At 38.5% G+C, this 17941-nt stretch overlaps 1 protein-coding gene across 3 annotated transcripts in view; it reads left to right on the plus strand.

The window, feature by feature from the left end:
• LOC146080233 (spindle assembly abnormal protein 6 homolog) overlaps window positions 1-17941 on the plus strand; it is a 101594-nt gene that overhangs the window by 31126 nt on the left and 52527 nt on the right. For 2 of the 3 annotated variants that reach the window (XM_083187262.1, XM_083187272.1), the window contains exons 3-7: window positions 2015-2094; window positions 2750-2854; window positions 4334-4505; window positions 15264-15341; window positions 16784-16903. In XM_083187262.1, the coding sequence (XP_083043388.1) occupies window positions 2015-2094; window positions 2750-2854; window positions 4334-4505; window positions 15264-15341; window positions 16784-16903 (555 nt within the window). Of the gene's footprint in view, window positions 1-2014; window positions 2095-2749; window positions 2855-4333; window positions 4506-15263; window positions 15342-16783; window positions 16904-17941 lie in introns of those variants that run through there. The other variant, XM_083187281.1, reaches the window with a different exon arrangement.

Consider the following 17941-nt stretch of genomic DNA (forward strand, 5'->3'; position numbering starts at 1 on the left):
TCTTGATAATAGCTGGGGGGCATGACTTCAATACCCCATGTGAAACAATTACCATGGAGATTGTACACAACGGCATAAGTAAGGTGGCCAATATATAATAAAGAAACACAGAATGAATCTGAATGCAACCATAGATAAAATGGCTATTACAATTAACATAAACTACTGCAGAAGCATAGGTATCAAAAAATCACCAAAGAAAAATAGTTTGGGTATAATTCAAATATTCTAGCATCACCAACTGGGTGTGTAAACAAATAACCTACTGGCACAATTCAGTTGATGCTTTGAACAGATGTCCATTACCCATTGCAAACACTTTTTTGAGAAGAAGTTTTTTTAAATGCCCTTTAACATGCAACAGCCAGTTTTGGTTTAATATTATCTTTGCCCTTGCGGGCTTACTATTGCAGTACAAAGTGAAATGAATTCATACTCTGCATAAAGTTCAACCACATAGACTTAATCAAATTTGTCTCTTTTATTTTAATTTTTTTCCTAATGGTTTTATTATTTTTTTTTAATTATACTATCTTCTTAGTGTGGCTACGCTTGCCACACTATATAAAATCAACTCCACGCTGACGTGGATAGTGGGGGTATGAAAAGGTCGGAGGACACGTACTGCCGCCCCTCGTGGGCTCGCTGCGCTCGCCACGCTTCGGGGTGGCGTTAACAATGGGAGGGCATACGATGAAAATTGGGGTCTGGGGGGCATTTAACATTGGGGCCAATGTAAAATCGGGTCTCAGGGACCATTTAACATTGGTTCCAATGTAAAAATCGGGTCGATCGCATTGCATGCGATGCGATCGACCCGATTTCATACAATTAAAATCGGTGGCGCCGTGCTAGGAAACAAGTACCTTTTTTTTGTTTTTTATCTTTCTGGTTGTGCTCCTACTGTATCTCATAGTATTTATTTGCTTTGACGCTTTTAAGATACAGATGTTGTGAAGTTCAGCTTTGTTGCAATAATCGTGGCATGCTGCAAGGCGTGCCAGGCTGCGAGTACTTACTCATGGTGTTTGCCATAGATTTTGCACCTCACAGTCGCAGGTAATGTACACTTGTTGCAGCATCCATGCTCTTTGGGTACCCAAACTATGGACGCATTTTAGTTTTCTCGCATATCTGGAGGCTGCAAACAAAAAAATTTCTGCTGTGGCTAATGGGCATCTGTTTGGAGCACAAATTTAATTTCACTGGTCAAAGCCGATTCATTTATGCGCCCATTTCTATAGTCTTCATAGTAATTTGCTTTGGTGATTTTCTAATACCTATGCTTGTGTGGTAATTTACATTTATTGTAATAGCCAGTTTATCGGAATACATATGAATGACCGGCAGACAGGATGCCGGTGGAAATTCCGATGTAGAGACTCTTGACGGGTCTGGTAAGTATACCAACTTTATCCATGCCTTACCCATAGCCTAACAATAACCCTCCCCATTAGTCCTTAACTTTACATCCCTGTAGGCTAATCCTAACCTTCCACATCTAACCAACCCGCCCCAGCATACTTAAGTTTGGGATGCCAGCAGTGGGGATTACGGCATCTGCGTCTACAGCTATGTTGTTATACCAGTGCAGATCTTCAGGCAGTGAGCTAGGATTTCTGTGTCCCATTTTATCTATGGTACCCTTTAGATAAATTCTGGGTCTTTATATTATATATTTGCTGCCTTGTAATGTGACCACTGTACACAACAGTGCATGCTGAGCATGTCACGATCGAAATGGTGTTGGTATGTAGCCATGCCCCCCAGAAATTGTTGTGATGCCGGCACTGGACACAGTTTGTGATGTCAGAGTCACCACAGTTGGCTGGGGAGATATTTTCTTCATCTAAGAGTTTGATTGCCATCCAATGTATACTTATGTATCCCTAAAAGGGTTCAAAAATGGGCTATATGAAGTAAATTGAGTGACTGATGTTTCCTGCAAATAATATATATTAAATATTTATCAAAAATAAATAAAATGACAGATATGTATTGTACCTTCTATTAGGACCTAATTGTACGACTATCAGATGACAAGGATCCATTTTTTCTGTACAATCTCACTTTAGGGGAAGAAGATTTTCAAAGGTAAATTTTATAAAGGGTACAATCTCTTGATTTATGTACATAATTGTTTTCAACATCATTATACAGGTTGAGTATCCCTTATCCAAAATGCTCTGGACCAGAAGCATTTTTGGATAACCAATTATTCCATATTTCGGAATATTTTTTATATTTAAATTAGGTATCTTGAGGTATATCTTGCATTTATGTTGTATAAGCACATCAAACACATGCAATACACACATCTATTTTAATTTGTGCATGAAACAAGGTTTTAAAACATAAAACAAAGTTTGTGTACAATCTCAGGCACTGAATTTGAATTCTAAGCAAATCCTTTTCTTGCACATATTTAGTGCCAATTACATATAATTTACCCAGTAGTGCCAGATACAGATGTAGCTAGTAGGTTTTTTTAGCAAAAAAACAATAAATAATTAAAAAAAAAAAACATTTTGGTAACAGTTTTTCGGAATAATTTGGATAAAGGATACTCAACATGTATGCTACTTAAACTTTGCAATTAATGACTAAAGGAATTGTATGCTGTCATATTGCGCTATGTTGACATAATTTAATTATTAAACAGCTTGAATATTTGTTTTTATGCTGTTTGAAGTTTAGGTTTTTTTTTTCTTTATAATTTATCTTGTGTGTTGTTTTTTTTTATTCTCAGTTTAAAAAACCAGCAAGGATTGCTAGTAGAATTTTCTGCATTTCCTCAAAGATTCATAGACCTTTTGGAGCAATGTATATCAGAGCAAGACAAGACTATACCTAGGTAAATATTTATTTTATATCTTGGCATTTAAGTATTTATTGGCAATGTAATGATTTGGAAATGGGTATTAGATCTATAATTTTCGGATCAAGTTAATATAATTGTTCTAAGTCAGCAATTCTCAAACTGTGGGTCCTGACCTTCTCAGCATGGGGGTGCGACTCCATGTTGCTGACCATCAGGCTGATGACTTTTCTAATCTCAGTCAGTGATTCAAGGAGTCTGAAAAATCTGTTCAATTTTCTGTTACTTCAGACTCCTCCTATCATTTGTGCCTCCACAATGCTGCCATGTATGTGCTGACTACACATGTGATGTGATGACCTTCTGCAGTAACTTGCTGGGGTCCTATAGTTATTTTTATTGTTTGATGGGGTCCCAGAGCAAAATAGTTTAAGGACCCCTGTTCTAAGTGATGTACAGATGTGTCCTCATACAACTAGCTTCAATACAGCACATGGAATGGGATACAGCTTTTATGTTTAATATTATCCTCATGTAATCTGCATTGGACAAAACTGAAATGTGTATCTGCTGAGTAATAAACATTAAGTTTTCAAACCCGCAACTTGGCTTTCCCAAAGACCTATATGAAAACTCTGTGTTAAGTGTAGCAGATTATAGTTTGTAAGAGTCTGATATTGATGTCACAGGTTCTAAAATAGAGCCAGTACAAATCTTAATTTAAATATTTTAGACTTTGTAATCTGTTTTCTGTGGGGAAAAAACGGTTGAACTGTGTTTTTTTGTTTTGTTTTTAAGGGAAATATGAAGTTTAGATTTCATTTCAAAATGCTGTCAAGATTTGTTAGTTGAAAAATAAGGTGCTTAGAGTCTGCTGTAAAGTACAAGATTTTATTGCGTTTAGCTCATAGTATTGATCTTCTAGAAGATTGCAAGAGTACTTGATTCTGCCTTGGGTCATCTCTCCTTGAAAGATAATGCTTCCAATGTTTAGCACCTTAAGAATAAGAAAAAAACGGGCATGTGGTTGGATGATGATTTACTGTGATGTTCGATGGGAAATTAGAAGTGACACTCGCCATGTGCTCATCTTTGATAATGTACAGATAGTATGTCTTCATGTGAAACACTATATTCACTCCAATAAATTTACAACATAGTGTTTTGTTTTTTTCTTTGTTGTTTCTGTTCTCTTTCTTTGTTGATAAATGGATTTTCCTGTAGCAGTTGCTGTTGAGTGTTTGAGAGTGATAGAAGTTTAGACATGGTGTCTATTTGAAGCCATATACAAATTAATTGCTTTTGGTGTGGAACATTCATGCTGTGCTTAGAAAAGGATTATGCCCTCAACATGCTGTTTGTGTCTCAAAGAAGATGCTAACAGGAACTTGTACGGACATTCTGACATGAAGAAAAACATTTTTTTTTCCTAGAATTTTAACAGTTTCTTATACAGGAAAAAAAAAAACCTGCACAGTACCTATATTTAACAATTGAATTATTGTTCATCTACAGGTTTTTATTGCAGCTCCTGACATCCTCAAATGGACTGGATTGTATGTCTACAAACTTAAATATAATTGAGACCAATCCATTCAAGCACCTTATCCACCTCTCTTTAAAACTTCTAGAAGGGAATGATAGTGATGTGAAAAAATACCTTGCCAACTGCATTAAGAACTTAAAGGTTCGTTATGTCTACTTTTTTCTTTAACATAAATGTAATTACTGTGATCAGTTATTAGTGTGTATTTCCATGTTCATCTTTGTAATGGAATGTCGATGCATATGGGCAGCGGAATTGTGTGTTAGTCCTCCATTAACTTTCTATTTACGCGAAGGACTAGCGGTAGGTAAAGTGATGCCAACATGCACTGCATATGCTATCTTTTTGAAAATATAACTGATCTCCAAAAGTATGCAAAAGCGACTCATTCAAGAGGGGTTGAGGTGATGGGCTGCGAGAGGCGAAAGTGTAATGGGCAAGAGGGGGTGTAGTGACAGGGGTGTAAGAATGTGAGGTGGCAGCTCGAGTTGGGGGGAGAGGTGGTCTTTCACCTGCAACAACCTCCATCTTCCGGCTGGGTGTCGCTGCTCTCTGCATCTCACACCATGGAGTTTCTTTCACAGTTGCATTCTACTGTGTTGTCGTCTTTCCCTTTTCTGACCTACTGACAGGAAGTCATCTCTTCCCAGCATTCCATGTAGTAGGGCTTCCCCCAGGCACAGGTACTGCCACTCACCCTGCACCCACTAACCACACACACTGCACCAGATCCTGCACACAATGCACTACCCAACCGCTCACCCTATCCCCAATTCCTGCTTGCACTGTACTACACTACCACTCTCCTTGCACCCACTTTCCACAGCAATTCAAAATGGATTGTGAGATCTTGAAAACTTTTTGCACCTAATTGAACATGCTTGTTGATATTTCTGAGTACATAATTTAAGAACAGACCTGCCAATGGATGGACCCGCCCATACATCAGCAAGCAATTAACCACTTCATTGGCGTTCCTGAGCATTTTCCGGGGTTTGCTCCAGTGCGCAGACTGAGACAAAAAGTATCTTAGGGTTTAGTGCGCAAATTATATAACCATAAGCAGCTCAGTGCAACATATAAAGTGAACTCCCACTTTCACTTGAAATGCATACAGATATAGGAAAAAATATGGCTCTAAGCGCTAAATGGTGTTTGTGAGACAAATAATACACCTGAAGGTGATATACAAATGAAGTGATACAGTTACCACCTTGAGGGGTTAATTTTCAAATAATAATCGCTTGTCCAATAGCTCTATAAATATAAAAGAGAGCAAAAATAGTGCAGCATGTCTTAAACATATAACAATTTAATGGGATTTTGCACTTACAAACATGGACATAAATAAAGCATTCAAAGGTTTCTCCAAGGCAAAGCAGCAACAATCCAGTGAGTCCCAGATGAAATTAGGGCAGCAGTTCTAGGTCCGGACCAAGGGGTTGCTATCACCAGGAAGCAGCAGAGTCACCAAGGAGTCCAACAAGTAAAACACGGAGGCACACTTAACGCGTTTCTGAACTTCAGTTCCTTCATCAGAAGTGTGCTGGATAGACCTCCTAAACGTGTATATATAGCAGAAATACATCTGTGTATAATTAGCGTTAACTTCCTGGCCAGATCTCCATGGCCGGAAGTAAAATGAACTTTCACATAGACAAGAAACCTGATAGGGTAGAATCCGGTCATGTGGTCGCACTGCCTGCGTCATCCGACATGGCCGTGCGTTCCACGCAACCGGAAAAGCTTGCAGATCATATGTAGGACCAATTGAGTGTAGTTTCATGATCACATGACCGCGCGATGCGTCATCGCTAATGGCTGTGCGTTCCACACAGCCCGGACATAGCGCGGAGGGGGGCAGATTTAAATGGCTGTGCGTTCCACAGCATTACGCTGTGTGACACGCACAGTCACAGCCACAACCCATCGGAGCCAGCCACACGATCTGTAAATACAAAAAAGAAGACTATAATCATACAGAATTAGTTATAATTACAGAGCTTTTGGGTCCTCCGTATAATGGTGATTATCTATTCTTAAAGTGCACAAAAGTTATTGTGCAAAACCATGCATTAATGTGCAAAAAACGCTATATATCACAAAAGTGCATAGTGTCTACAAGAAAACGATTCACCGAATACAAAAAAACACCCAAAAAATAAAATTTAATAAAAACAGATTAATTAAAAAAGTATTAAAAAGAGTAGAAAAATGGTGGATTTTAAGAACCATTCATGTTAAAAAATGCTTCAGCTCAAAATCTATATTTAGACCATTGGGCACGATAGTATTGAGGCGATGAATCCAACGCATCTCTGTCTGTGCTAATCTTTTGTCAATATCTTTGGTCCGCCATCTTGGGGTTACTGCTTGGATCCCCCAAAAGTTGGTTAAAAAACATTCACTACTATTATGATGTGTTTTAAAATGAGCCGAAACATTATGCGTCAAAAGACTTTTTCTAATATTATAGATGTGTTCCGCTAGGCGGACCTTTAATTGGCGCGAGGTTTTGCCCACATAAAATAATCCGCAGGCACACTCTAAAACATAAATAATATTTTTAGAATGGCATGTTATGAAGTCTTCAATTTTATATTCATTGCCATTAACTTTAAAATTCACCATTTTTCTTTCAGAGGATTTTACAGATTTGCACATAAGGCAGCTTCCACAGCGGTGGAACCCTCTAGTTCTATCACTTTGTCTTTTGTTTACATCTATAGAACTTCTAACCAAGTGGTCATTTAGTGATTTTGCTTTTCGATAAACGAAAGAGGGTTTGGATGGTAATAGGGTCCCTAATATTGGATCATGTTTTAGAAGGTGCCAGTTACGTTTAAACACTTGTTCTATTTTTTTGTGTGAATCATTATATTTTGAGATAAAGGCCCATTGGTGTTGCGTACTTTCTTTTTTCGCATTTGGGCTTTTTTCTTTTAAAAGTGTATCGCTATCTATTTCACTTACTTTTTCTCTTACTTTAATTAAAGTGTCTTGTGCATATCCTTTAGCTAAAAAACGTTCAGTGACCTCTTCAAGTTGTTCTTCACAGATAATTTTGTCAGAACAATTTCTCTTGATGCGTATAAATTGGCTGTATGGAATGCCGCTTAGCCAATTGCTATGATGAGCACTATTTATATCTATGAAACTGTTCGAATCTGTTGGTTTCCTGAAAGTTTTCGTCATCATAGTACCATCCTCTATAAAAAAACATCAGATCTAAAAACGAAACTTCAGTTTTACTAATATTAAAACTAAAATTAATGTTAAAAGAGTTTGTGTTAAGATGTTGACAGAATGTGGTAAGACTTTCTTCACTCCCACGCCATATAAAAAACACGTCATCTATGTAACGTACCCAGGACACCAGATTTGCCCCCATTTGGCCGCCGGGCCAGATTGTGAGATCCTCCCAGTACGCCATATATAAATTCGCGTAACTGGGGGCAAATCTGGTGCCCATTGTTGTCCCTATACACTGTATATAAAAGGAGCCATCAAAATAAAAATAATTATTTGATAAGATAAAATCGATACCATCTAAAATGAATTTTTGCAGGTCGACACTGTATGAAGATAACGATAAAAAATATGTGACTGCCTCTATGCCTTTTTCTTTATCAATAATAGTATATAAAGTGCTAACATCGGCACTACAAATAAAATCATTTTCAGACCACTTATAACTGGATATTTTACGTAACACATCACCGGTATCTTTCAGGTAAGCTTTTGTTTTAACCACCATGGGCTGCAAATAGTGATCTATTAAGGCCGAGAGATTACTAGTTAAGCTATTGCAGCCTGAAATAATAGGCCTGCCTGGAGGGTTTACCGGATCCTTGTGTACTTTAGGAAGTACATAGATGGTAGGGATTGATGGTTCCTTTATGTTCAAAAATTCATATTCATTTTTTGTAATTACGTTCAAATCTCTGGCATCAGTGGTTAAAGTGAGCAGTGCTTTAGCAATTCTTGCAGTCGGATCTGCTTTTAATATTTTATATGTATTTCCTGTTTTTAATTGTTTTTCTATTTCCTTCATATAAGTATCTTTTTTCATTAACACTACCACCCCCCCCCCCTTATCTGCTGGTTTTACAATGACATCACTGTCATCTTTGAGTGTTTTTAAAGTTTCAAACTCTTTTTTAGTGAGGTTGACATTTCTTTTATATGTTTATAGTGAAAAATACCTTCACATCACAAGACACCAATATAGATATCAGTGATGAAAATTTGGGATCCGTGTTTTTTAAATTAGAGTCCATCATGATTAAAGAGAATAAAATCTGGTGGGAAATGGTAACTCTAGAGCATTATGTATCATCTAAAATTATTCCGAAGGGGTTAAAAATTACCAAACCCCCTTCCTTCAATGCTCTGGATAGTACTTTTAAACAGGAATGGGATACCATTCTAGATTCTTGCTCTTTTTCACTGATGAATTTAATTCTTAAAGACAGAGCAAAATTGTTAAAATCCCTTAATGAGGAAATCACAACATTACAAAACCTGGTGAGCCCTTTTAAGGGACTTGACGATTTTGCCATGTATGAAGAAGCCCTCCTTGATAAAATGAGCAAAAACACAAGAGAACTTCGTGAGAGAAAGGGCAAAAAATTCCTACGGGATTGTAACTTGGAGAAGGAACCAGAGAAAATAGATAAAACAGAGCTAATCGACATTACTAATGAATCTTATAAAAAACCTTATATCCCGCCTTTTAAAAAACAACCCTTTTTAAAAAAAAAGGTTCCACAACTCACTTGAAGAAAGATCACAAATGCCAGTGTATGAAAACAGATACCCACAGAGGGATCAACATTTTAGAAAACAAAAACCCCAATATCATGATCGTTTTATGAACCAAAGACAATATAACCACTCCAACAGGGAAAATAGATGGGAAACACCCAAGAAATATTTTAGACCCAGGACAACCCCTCAGAACCATCCACGTTTTAAATTACAAAATCGTTATTCAGCCCTCAATGATTATAAAGACAATAATAGGGATGACCAACAGTCTTTTTTAGAGTGGGATTACCACACACCCCAAAGACGGTTCCAATAGAGAAAAGTAAATCTAAAAACCAAACGTGGAACCAGGGGTGGTAAGAAAAAGAAAAAACAAAAAAAGAAATCGTTAAATACTACCGTTAAGTCAGACCTATCACAAGGGAAAATATTTAATCTTACAGGCAGAGACTTGACCGAATATGAGACACAGATTCTCCAAAAGGGTTTAAAGTTTGCCCCATCCTGAAAGCCTAATTCGTTTGAATTATTCTTAGATGTTCAAAAATACATCCGCAGGCTAACGATTAAACTTTTTTTGCCAATAAAGATAATAATACCGATGATACTATACCATCCACCCAATCAAATTTTAAACCAATTTCTACCTTTTACTCCACCCACTGCAAGGGAAGTTTTTTAGAATGTTTTAATAAAATAGTATGTGAAGAAATAGATAAAGTGATTTTAAAAGAAAATCAAAAAACATATAAAAGAAATGTCAACCTCACTAAAAAAGAGTTTGAAACTTTAAAAACACTCAAAGATGACAGTGATGTCATTGTAAAACCAGCAGATAAGGGGGGGGGGGGGGGGTAGTGTTAATGAAAAAAGATACTTATATGAAGGAAATAGAAAAACAATAAAAAACAGGAAATACATATAAAAAATTAAAAGCAGATCCGACTGCAAGAATTGCTAAAGCACTGCTCACTTTAACCACTGATGCCAGAGATTTGAACGTAATTACAAAAAATGAATATGAATTTTTGAACATAAAGGAACCATCAATCCCTACCATCTATGTACTTCCTAAAGTACACAAGGATCCGGTAAACCCTCCAGGCAGGCCTATTATTTCAGGCTGCAATAGCTTAATTAGTAATCTCTCGGCCTTAATAGATCACTATTTGCAGCCCATGGTGGTTAAAACAAAAGCTTACCTGAAAGATACCGGTGATGTGTTACGTAAAATATCCAGTTATAAGTGGTCTGAAAATGATTTTATTTGTAGTGCCGATGTTAGCACTTTATATACTATTATTGATAAAGAAAAAGGCATAGAGGCAGTCACATATTTTTTATCGTTATCTTCATACAGTGTCGACCTGCAAAAATTCATTTTAGATGGTATCGATTTTATCTTATCAAATAATTTTTTATATTTTGATGGCTCCTTTTATATACAGTGTATAGGGACAGCAATGGGCACCAGATTTGCCCCCAGTTACGCGAATTTATATATGGCGTACTGGGAGGATCTCACAATCTGGCCCGGCGGCCAAATGGGGGCAAATCTGGTGTCCTGGGTACGTTACATAGATGACATGTTTTTTATATGGCGTGGGAGTGAAGAAAGTCTTACCACATTCTATAACATCTTAACACAAACTCTTTTAACATTAATTTTAGTTTTAATATTAGTAAAAGTGGAGTTTCGTTTTTAGATCTGATGTTTTTTATAGAGGATGGTACTATGATGACGAAAACTTTCAGGAAACCAACAGATTCGAACAGTTTCATAGATATAAATAGTGCTCATCATAGGAATTGGCTAAGCGGCATTCCATACAGCCAATTTATACGCATCAAGAGAAATTGTTCTGACAAAATTATCTGTGAAGAACAACTTGAAGAGGTCACTGAACGTTTTTTAGCTAAAGGATATGCACAAGACACTTTAATTAAAGTAAGAGAAAAAGTAAGTGAAATAGATAGCGATACACTTTTAAAAGAAAAAAGCCCAAATGCGAAAAAAGAAAGTACGCAACACCAATGGGCCTTTATCTCAAAATATAATGATTCACACAAAAAAATAGAACAAGTGTTTAAACGTAACTGGCACCTTCTAAAACAGGATCCAATATTAGGGACCCTATTACCATCCAAACCCTCTTTCGTTTATCGAAAAGCAAAATCACTAAAGGACCACTTGGTTAGAAGTTCTATAGATGTAAACAAAAGACAAAGTGATAGAACTAGAGGGTTCCACCGCTGTGGAAGCTGCCTTATGTGCAAATCTGTAAAATCCTCTGAAAGAAAAATGGTGAATTTTAAAGTTAATGGCAATGAATATAAAATTGAAGACTTCATAACATGCCATTCTAAAAATATTATTTATGTTTTAGAGTGTGCCTGCGGATTATTTTATGTGGGCAAAACCTCGCGCCAATTAAAGGTCCGCCTAGCGGAACACATCTATAATATTAGAAAAAGTCTTTTGACGCATAATGGTTCGGCTCATTTTAAAACACATCATAATAGTAGTGAATGTTTTTTAACCAACTTTTGGGGGATCCAAGCAGTAACCCCAAGATGGCGGACCAAAGATATTGACAAAAGATTAGCACAGACAGAGATGCGTTGGATTCATCGCCTCAATAATATCGTGCCCAATGGTCTAAATATAGATTTTGAGCTGAAGCATTTTTTAACATGAATGGTTCTTAAAATCCACCATTTTTCTACTCTTTTTAATACTTTTTTAATTAATCTGTTTTTATTAAATTTTATTATTTGGGTGTTTTTTTGTATTCGGTGAATCGTTTTCTTGTAGACACTATGCACTTTTGTGATATATAGCGTTTTTTGCACATTAATGCATGGTTTTGCACAATAACTTTTGTGCACTTTAAGAATAGATAATCACCATTATACGGAGGACCCAAAAGCTCTGTAATTATAACTAATTCTGTATGATTATAGTCTTCTTTTTTGTATTTACAGATCGTGTGGCTGGCTCCGATGGGTTGTGGCTGTGACTGTGCGTGTCACACAGCGTAATGCTGTGGAACGCACAGCCATTTAAATCTGCCCCCCTCCGCGCTATGTCCGGGCTGTGTGGAACGCACAGCCATTAGCGATGACGCATCGCGCGGTCATGTGATCATGAAACTACACTCAATTGGTCCTACATATGATCTGCAAGCTTTTCCGGTTGCGTGGAACGCACGGCCATGTCGGATGACGCAGGCAGTGCGACCACATGACCGGATTCTACCCTATCAGGTTTCTTGTCTATGTGAAAGTTCATTTTACTTCCGGCCATGGAGATCTGGCCAGGAAGTTAACGCTAATTATACACAGATGTATTTCTGCTATATATACACGTTTAGGAGGTCTATCCAGCACACTTCTGATGAAGGAACTGAAGTTCAGAAACGCGTTAAGTGTGCCTCCGTGTTTTACTTGTTGGACTCCTTGGTGACTCTGCTGCTTCCTGGTGATAGCAACCCCTTGGTCCGGACCAAGTACTGCTGCCCTAATTTCATCTGGGACTCACTGGATTGTTGCTGCTTTGCCTTGGAGAAACCTTTGAATGCTTTATTTATGTCCATGTTTGTAAGTGCAAAATCCCATTAAATTGTTATATGTTTAAGACATGCTGCACTATTTTTGCTCTCTTTTATATTTATAGAGCTATTGGACAAGCGATTATTATTTGAAAATTAACCCCTCAAGGTGGTAACTGTATCACTTCATTTGTATATCACCTTCAGGTGTATTATTTGTCTCACAAACACCATTTAGCGCTTAGAGCCATATTTTTTCCTATATCCAGTGCGCAGACTGGCAAACCTGGAAAATTCTCGGGAGTATCACTGCCTGCGCTCCCTCTTGCCGGGCAGCACCGCTGAGATCAGTAACCTTGTAATATCACACAGCCGGTTAGCCAGGGGCAGGGCTGAGCAGCAGCTGATTTGACAGTTCAGCGGCGCTGCCCGGACCCGGGGGTTGTAGTGGTGGTTTTTTTTTAGGGAGCGCTCCCTAGAAAAAAACTCGCCCAGTGGGGAGCGCTCCCTAATAAAAAAATAAAAAAAAAACACCAATGAAGGGGTTAAAGCAAATGTTTTGTGAATGATTGGGTAAAAATATCTGCTATGTACTGTGTGGGGTACTCTTTTTTGCCAATTCTGTCAAATAAGGGATCCATCCATTAGTTTGTTCAATATGTTGGATTTCACTGTCCAATTGGGGCAATAGATTGCTAGTGTATTTTAACGGTCAACCAGTTTGCAGCCAATTACTAGTATTTTACTAGTTAAAAGAGCAGTTTTACGATTTGAAGATATGATCGTTGGATGGAAAAGAACTACAAACCACTGCAAAATATCTGTAATCTATGGTTGCATATTGTTAAATTGGAGAATAATTAATTTGGGGAAAAATGTAAGAATTTTTGGTACTTGTTTCCTAGCACGGTCACACCGATCATGATCGTGGGCATCGTGAGTAAAAATCGGGGGCATCGCGGCCATCGCATGCACTAAAAAATCGGGTGCGATGGTACCGACGCGATGCCCGCGATTTCCCCATAGGGAACAATGTTAAATGCCTCAATTTACCCGCGATGACCCCGATTTCCCATGGGAAACAATGTTAAATGGCTCAATTTACCCAAATCATCATAGGGAACAATGGTAAATGGGCCAGAAACCCCCAAAAACACCCCTGAACAGTGAAATGTCCCCCCAAAAGTAGTTTATGCCACCCCACGATCAACGCAAACCCGAAGCGTGGCGGCGGTACGCGTCCTCCGACCTTTTCATACCCCCACTATCCACGTCGGCGTGGAGTTGAGAATAGAATAGTGTGGCGAGCGGACGCGGATACCTGTGAAGCGCGCGAAGGGACGCGTTTACCTGTGAAGGTATCCGCGTCCCCTCGCCACGCTTCGGGCTTGGTGGCTCGCTGCGCTCGCCACACTATTCTATTCTCAACTCCACGCCGACGTGGATAGTGGGGGTATGAAAAGGTCGGAGGACGCGTACCGCCGCCCCTCGCTGGCTCGCTGCGCTCGCCACGCTTCGGGTTCGCGTTGATCGTGGGGTGGCGTAAACTACTTTTGTGGGGACATTCCACTGTTCAGGGGTGTTTTGGGGGGTTTCTGGCCCATTTACCAATATTCCCTATGATGATTTGGTGAAATTGAGGCATTTAACATTGTTTCCTATGGGAAATCGGGGGCATCGCGGGTAAATTGAGGCATTTAACATTGTTTCCTATGGGAAATCGGGGGCATCGCGTCTGGACCATTTAAGCCTTTTTTAGCCGCATACGACGCGACCGATGCGATTTTGACCTTTTTCAATGGGAAAATCGGGGGCATCGCGTCGGTCGCGTCGCAGACCACTAAAAATGACACCCGATGCCCGCGATTGTGGCCGTGCTAGGAAACAAGTACAGAATTTTTGATTGCTGCAGATTGGGCTCTAGTTTGTAAGTAAATATTATTATTGGGATCTGATCCCTGTGCTGCAAATTCGCAGGCTGGGTAATAATTGAGCTACTGCGCATGCAAGTGGCCATGAACAATTTAAATCCAGCATCTTTTTCTTAATCGCTGACTGTACACAAGTTTATTGACAGGAAGGCAGCATTTGTGGGTATCACCTGGCCATTTTCTGGGAGTGTCAGGAAAAACAATGGCATGCCCAGGGGCTTTCAGGGAAGTATTGTGGCGTCTGCTCTGGCTCCGATCAGCCTGTTTTTATCACCCCATACCAGTAAGTCCTGGGTTATACACAGTATGCAAACACTGGGAAAATCATCTAATGGTGAGTGAGTTGCGAATAGATTGACAGAGCAATTACCAACCTGCAATATTTTGCAAGCCAGTTGCAGGCTTGCACAGGGCGGGGTTTCACTCTGGAAGGGCGGCGTCTATCTGATTGCAGGGCTCCACAAATTAGCAGAGAACTGGTCAGGTTTGAAAACACCTAATGTTACTTTACATTTATGTTCTATCCGTTAGATGCTACCATGTTAGAACATTTATCTACTTTACCTTCATTTGAATGAGAATGTATTCAATTCTTGACTGAAATATATTATATATTGTAACTCTGTATTTATTTTTATATATTTTAGTTAGAAAATTGTGTCTTAAAAGGAAAATTACAGAAATCTGAGGACGATTTCTCTCAAAAACTTTGCGTAACGCAGCAGGTAAGTACTCTTCTCATCCACCTCCAGTTTTTAGAACATAAGTAGTATTGCAGTTGCTTACTACAGTACACCACATTAATGTAGGTTTGTGCATGTGTTATATTTGTATTATCCATTTTCTATTTGTTACTTTCAATTTTAGTATAATGTTGTGGATTCCAAACACTGTCGTTAAGGTTCCCCAACAGTCCAGGGTTTAAGTATATCTATGACTCCTCACAGATGGTTAAATGAAACTGACTGAGGTACTAATAAACTCACATTAAATGAAACGACATGCCCAAGCATTGATATATTTACAACCTGGATTGTTAGGGTTCCTTGAGGACCACATTTGGGAACTTCTGGTGTAGACCTCAACTTCTCCGATATTTAATGAAAAAATGCAAACATTTAATTTAACAAATCTAAGACATGTGTTGATTTGGAGTACTTTGTTAAATGAAATACCTAAATTAGATTACTAAAATATCTCCCCAATAAGTGAAGCATGGTTGCAAAGAACAGTATTGGTGGACGTGGACATGATGGACTGGGATGTATAGATGAGAAGGGGATTGCCCAGCAGTTCTGTTCTGCCTCCGAGCTTTTGCTTTCCTGGGAGACTAGTGTGAGGCATAGTCAATGGTATTATAGGGCCGATTCAGACCTGTTTTTCAACGGTCCAAATTCAGCTCCTCCGCCAATGTTTTGGGTGTACGCATGCACATTTTTGGCCAATGCGCACGTGCTGGCCCCGGCTGCTAGCAGCTTGGCTAAGTTTCTATTTGCTGATGCTCTCGCAGCCTGAGATACAGGCAGGGGGAATTCCTGGGCCGACAAAAACAGTGCATAGAAATACTAGGTGGACCCCAGTGAACGCAGGCATCCCCCTGCCTGTTTAGTTTGGGGGGGGGGGGATGATGTTGGCTCCTGCGCTGCAATTGCATGGATACGTGCAACCGCTGAGTGATATCTGGGTCACGCGGCGACTGCGAGCACCAGCCACAGTAAGAGAAATCATTCGATGGTAACCATCAAATGATTTCTCCTTGGTGCAACTGCATGCAAACGGATACGTACGTGTTCACGTCCTTGCACAGGCATGGGGGGGGGGGGCATCCATTAACCTGCTCGTTCGGCTGGGCAGCATTAACCTACAAAAACACGCAGCCTAGCAAGCAGGTCTGCATCATGCCCTATACGGAAGCACTAGTGAAAGGGATTATATCTAGTAGGCCATTACTTAAAGCTCACGTGTACTATTGATAAATAATGTTAATTACACCATCTGTGTCTTGTAATCCATACACATTAAACTATAAATTATTGTATACAAGGGTCTTGCATATACTTTAAAAAATAAAATAATCTTACTTTGTACAGAGTGATGGATTTCTGAAACTGTATTTGAAAAGCAAGAATAATTACATTGCTTAACTTTTGACCATCTACCTTAACAGGCTTTGGCAGAAAAATGTAAAGAACTGGATAAGTTGAGGAATGAATGGACATCACAGACCTCTTTATTAACGAACAGGCATACACAGGAAATTACAGCTGAAAGGGAGAAAGTCGTGCAGGTTAGGTACAAGTTTTATGCTTGTTTTATTAAAAGCATTTAAAAAAAATAGAGAATGAGGAATGTGCGTTATGTATTCAATGTAGAATTATCTGAATTCTCCATGTTCACCTTCATTCTGTCTCTATAAAAGCTCTTTGGAATGCGTGAATTAAAGCCTATTTTACTGGTGTTTCATTAATGGGCACTCGCACTATGTTCAGTAGAAATCATGTACAATGAAGCATCATCTTTTTCCAGATTAACCCATCTGCCCATCTTTGGGTGCAATCATCTATGTGCTTACCTGTATTAATAAGGCTCACATATATTATTATTATTATTAATTCCTTATAAGGCAAAAATCATAAACTATAAATTATTGCGTAGAAGTATCCTACAGAGTAATAATAAAAAAATACAAATTTTACTTTAACCCCTTCCTGACAGAGCCTGTTTTTGCCTTCCTGACAGAGCCCTTTTTTTCAATTCTGACATGTCTCACTTAAGTGGGGATAACTTTTTTTTGCTTTTACTTATCCCAGTGATTTTGAGATTGTTTTTTCGTGACACATTGTACTTCAAGTTAGTGGTAAATTTTCGTCGATACAGTCTGTGTTTTTTTGTGAAAAATACCAAAATATCGTGAAAAAATGGAAAATTTAGCGATTTGCAAAATGTTAAATTTTCTGCTTGTGAGACAAATAATCTTACCACTCAAAATAGTGAATAACTAACATAGACCATATGTCTACTTTATGTTGACATCATTATTTCAACTTCCTTTTAATTTTTTGGGACACTAGGAGGCTTACAATATGAATAGCAAATTCTCAAATTTTCAAGAAAATTTCAAACACTGATTTTTTTAGGGACCAGTTCAGTTCTGATGTGACTTTGAGGGACTTGTATGTGAGACACCCCCATAAATGATGCCATTTCAAAAACTGCACCCCTCACAGTATTCAAAACAGCATTTTGGAAGTTTGTTAACCCTTTAGGTGTTTCACAGGAATTAAAACAAAGTGTAGGTGAAATTTCAAAATTTCTTTTTTTTTGC

This window comes from Crinia signifera, chromosome 1 (assembly GCF_055691185.1).
Source record: "Crinia signifera chromosome 1, ASM5569118v1, whole genome shotgun sequence".
Classification (NCBI taxonomy): Eukaryota; Metazoa; Chordata; class Amphibia; order Anura; family Myobatrachidae; genus Crinia; species Crinia signifera.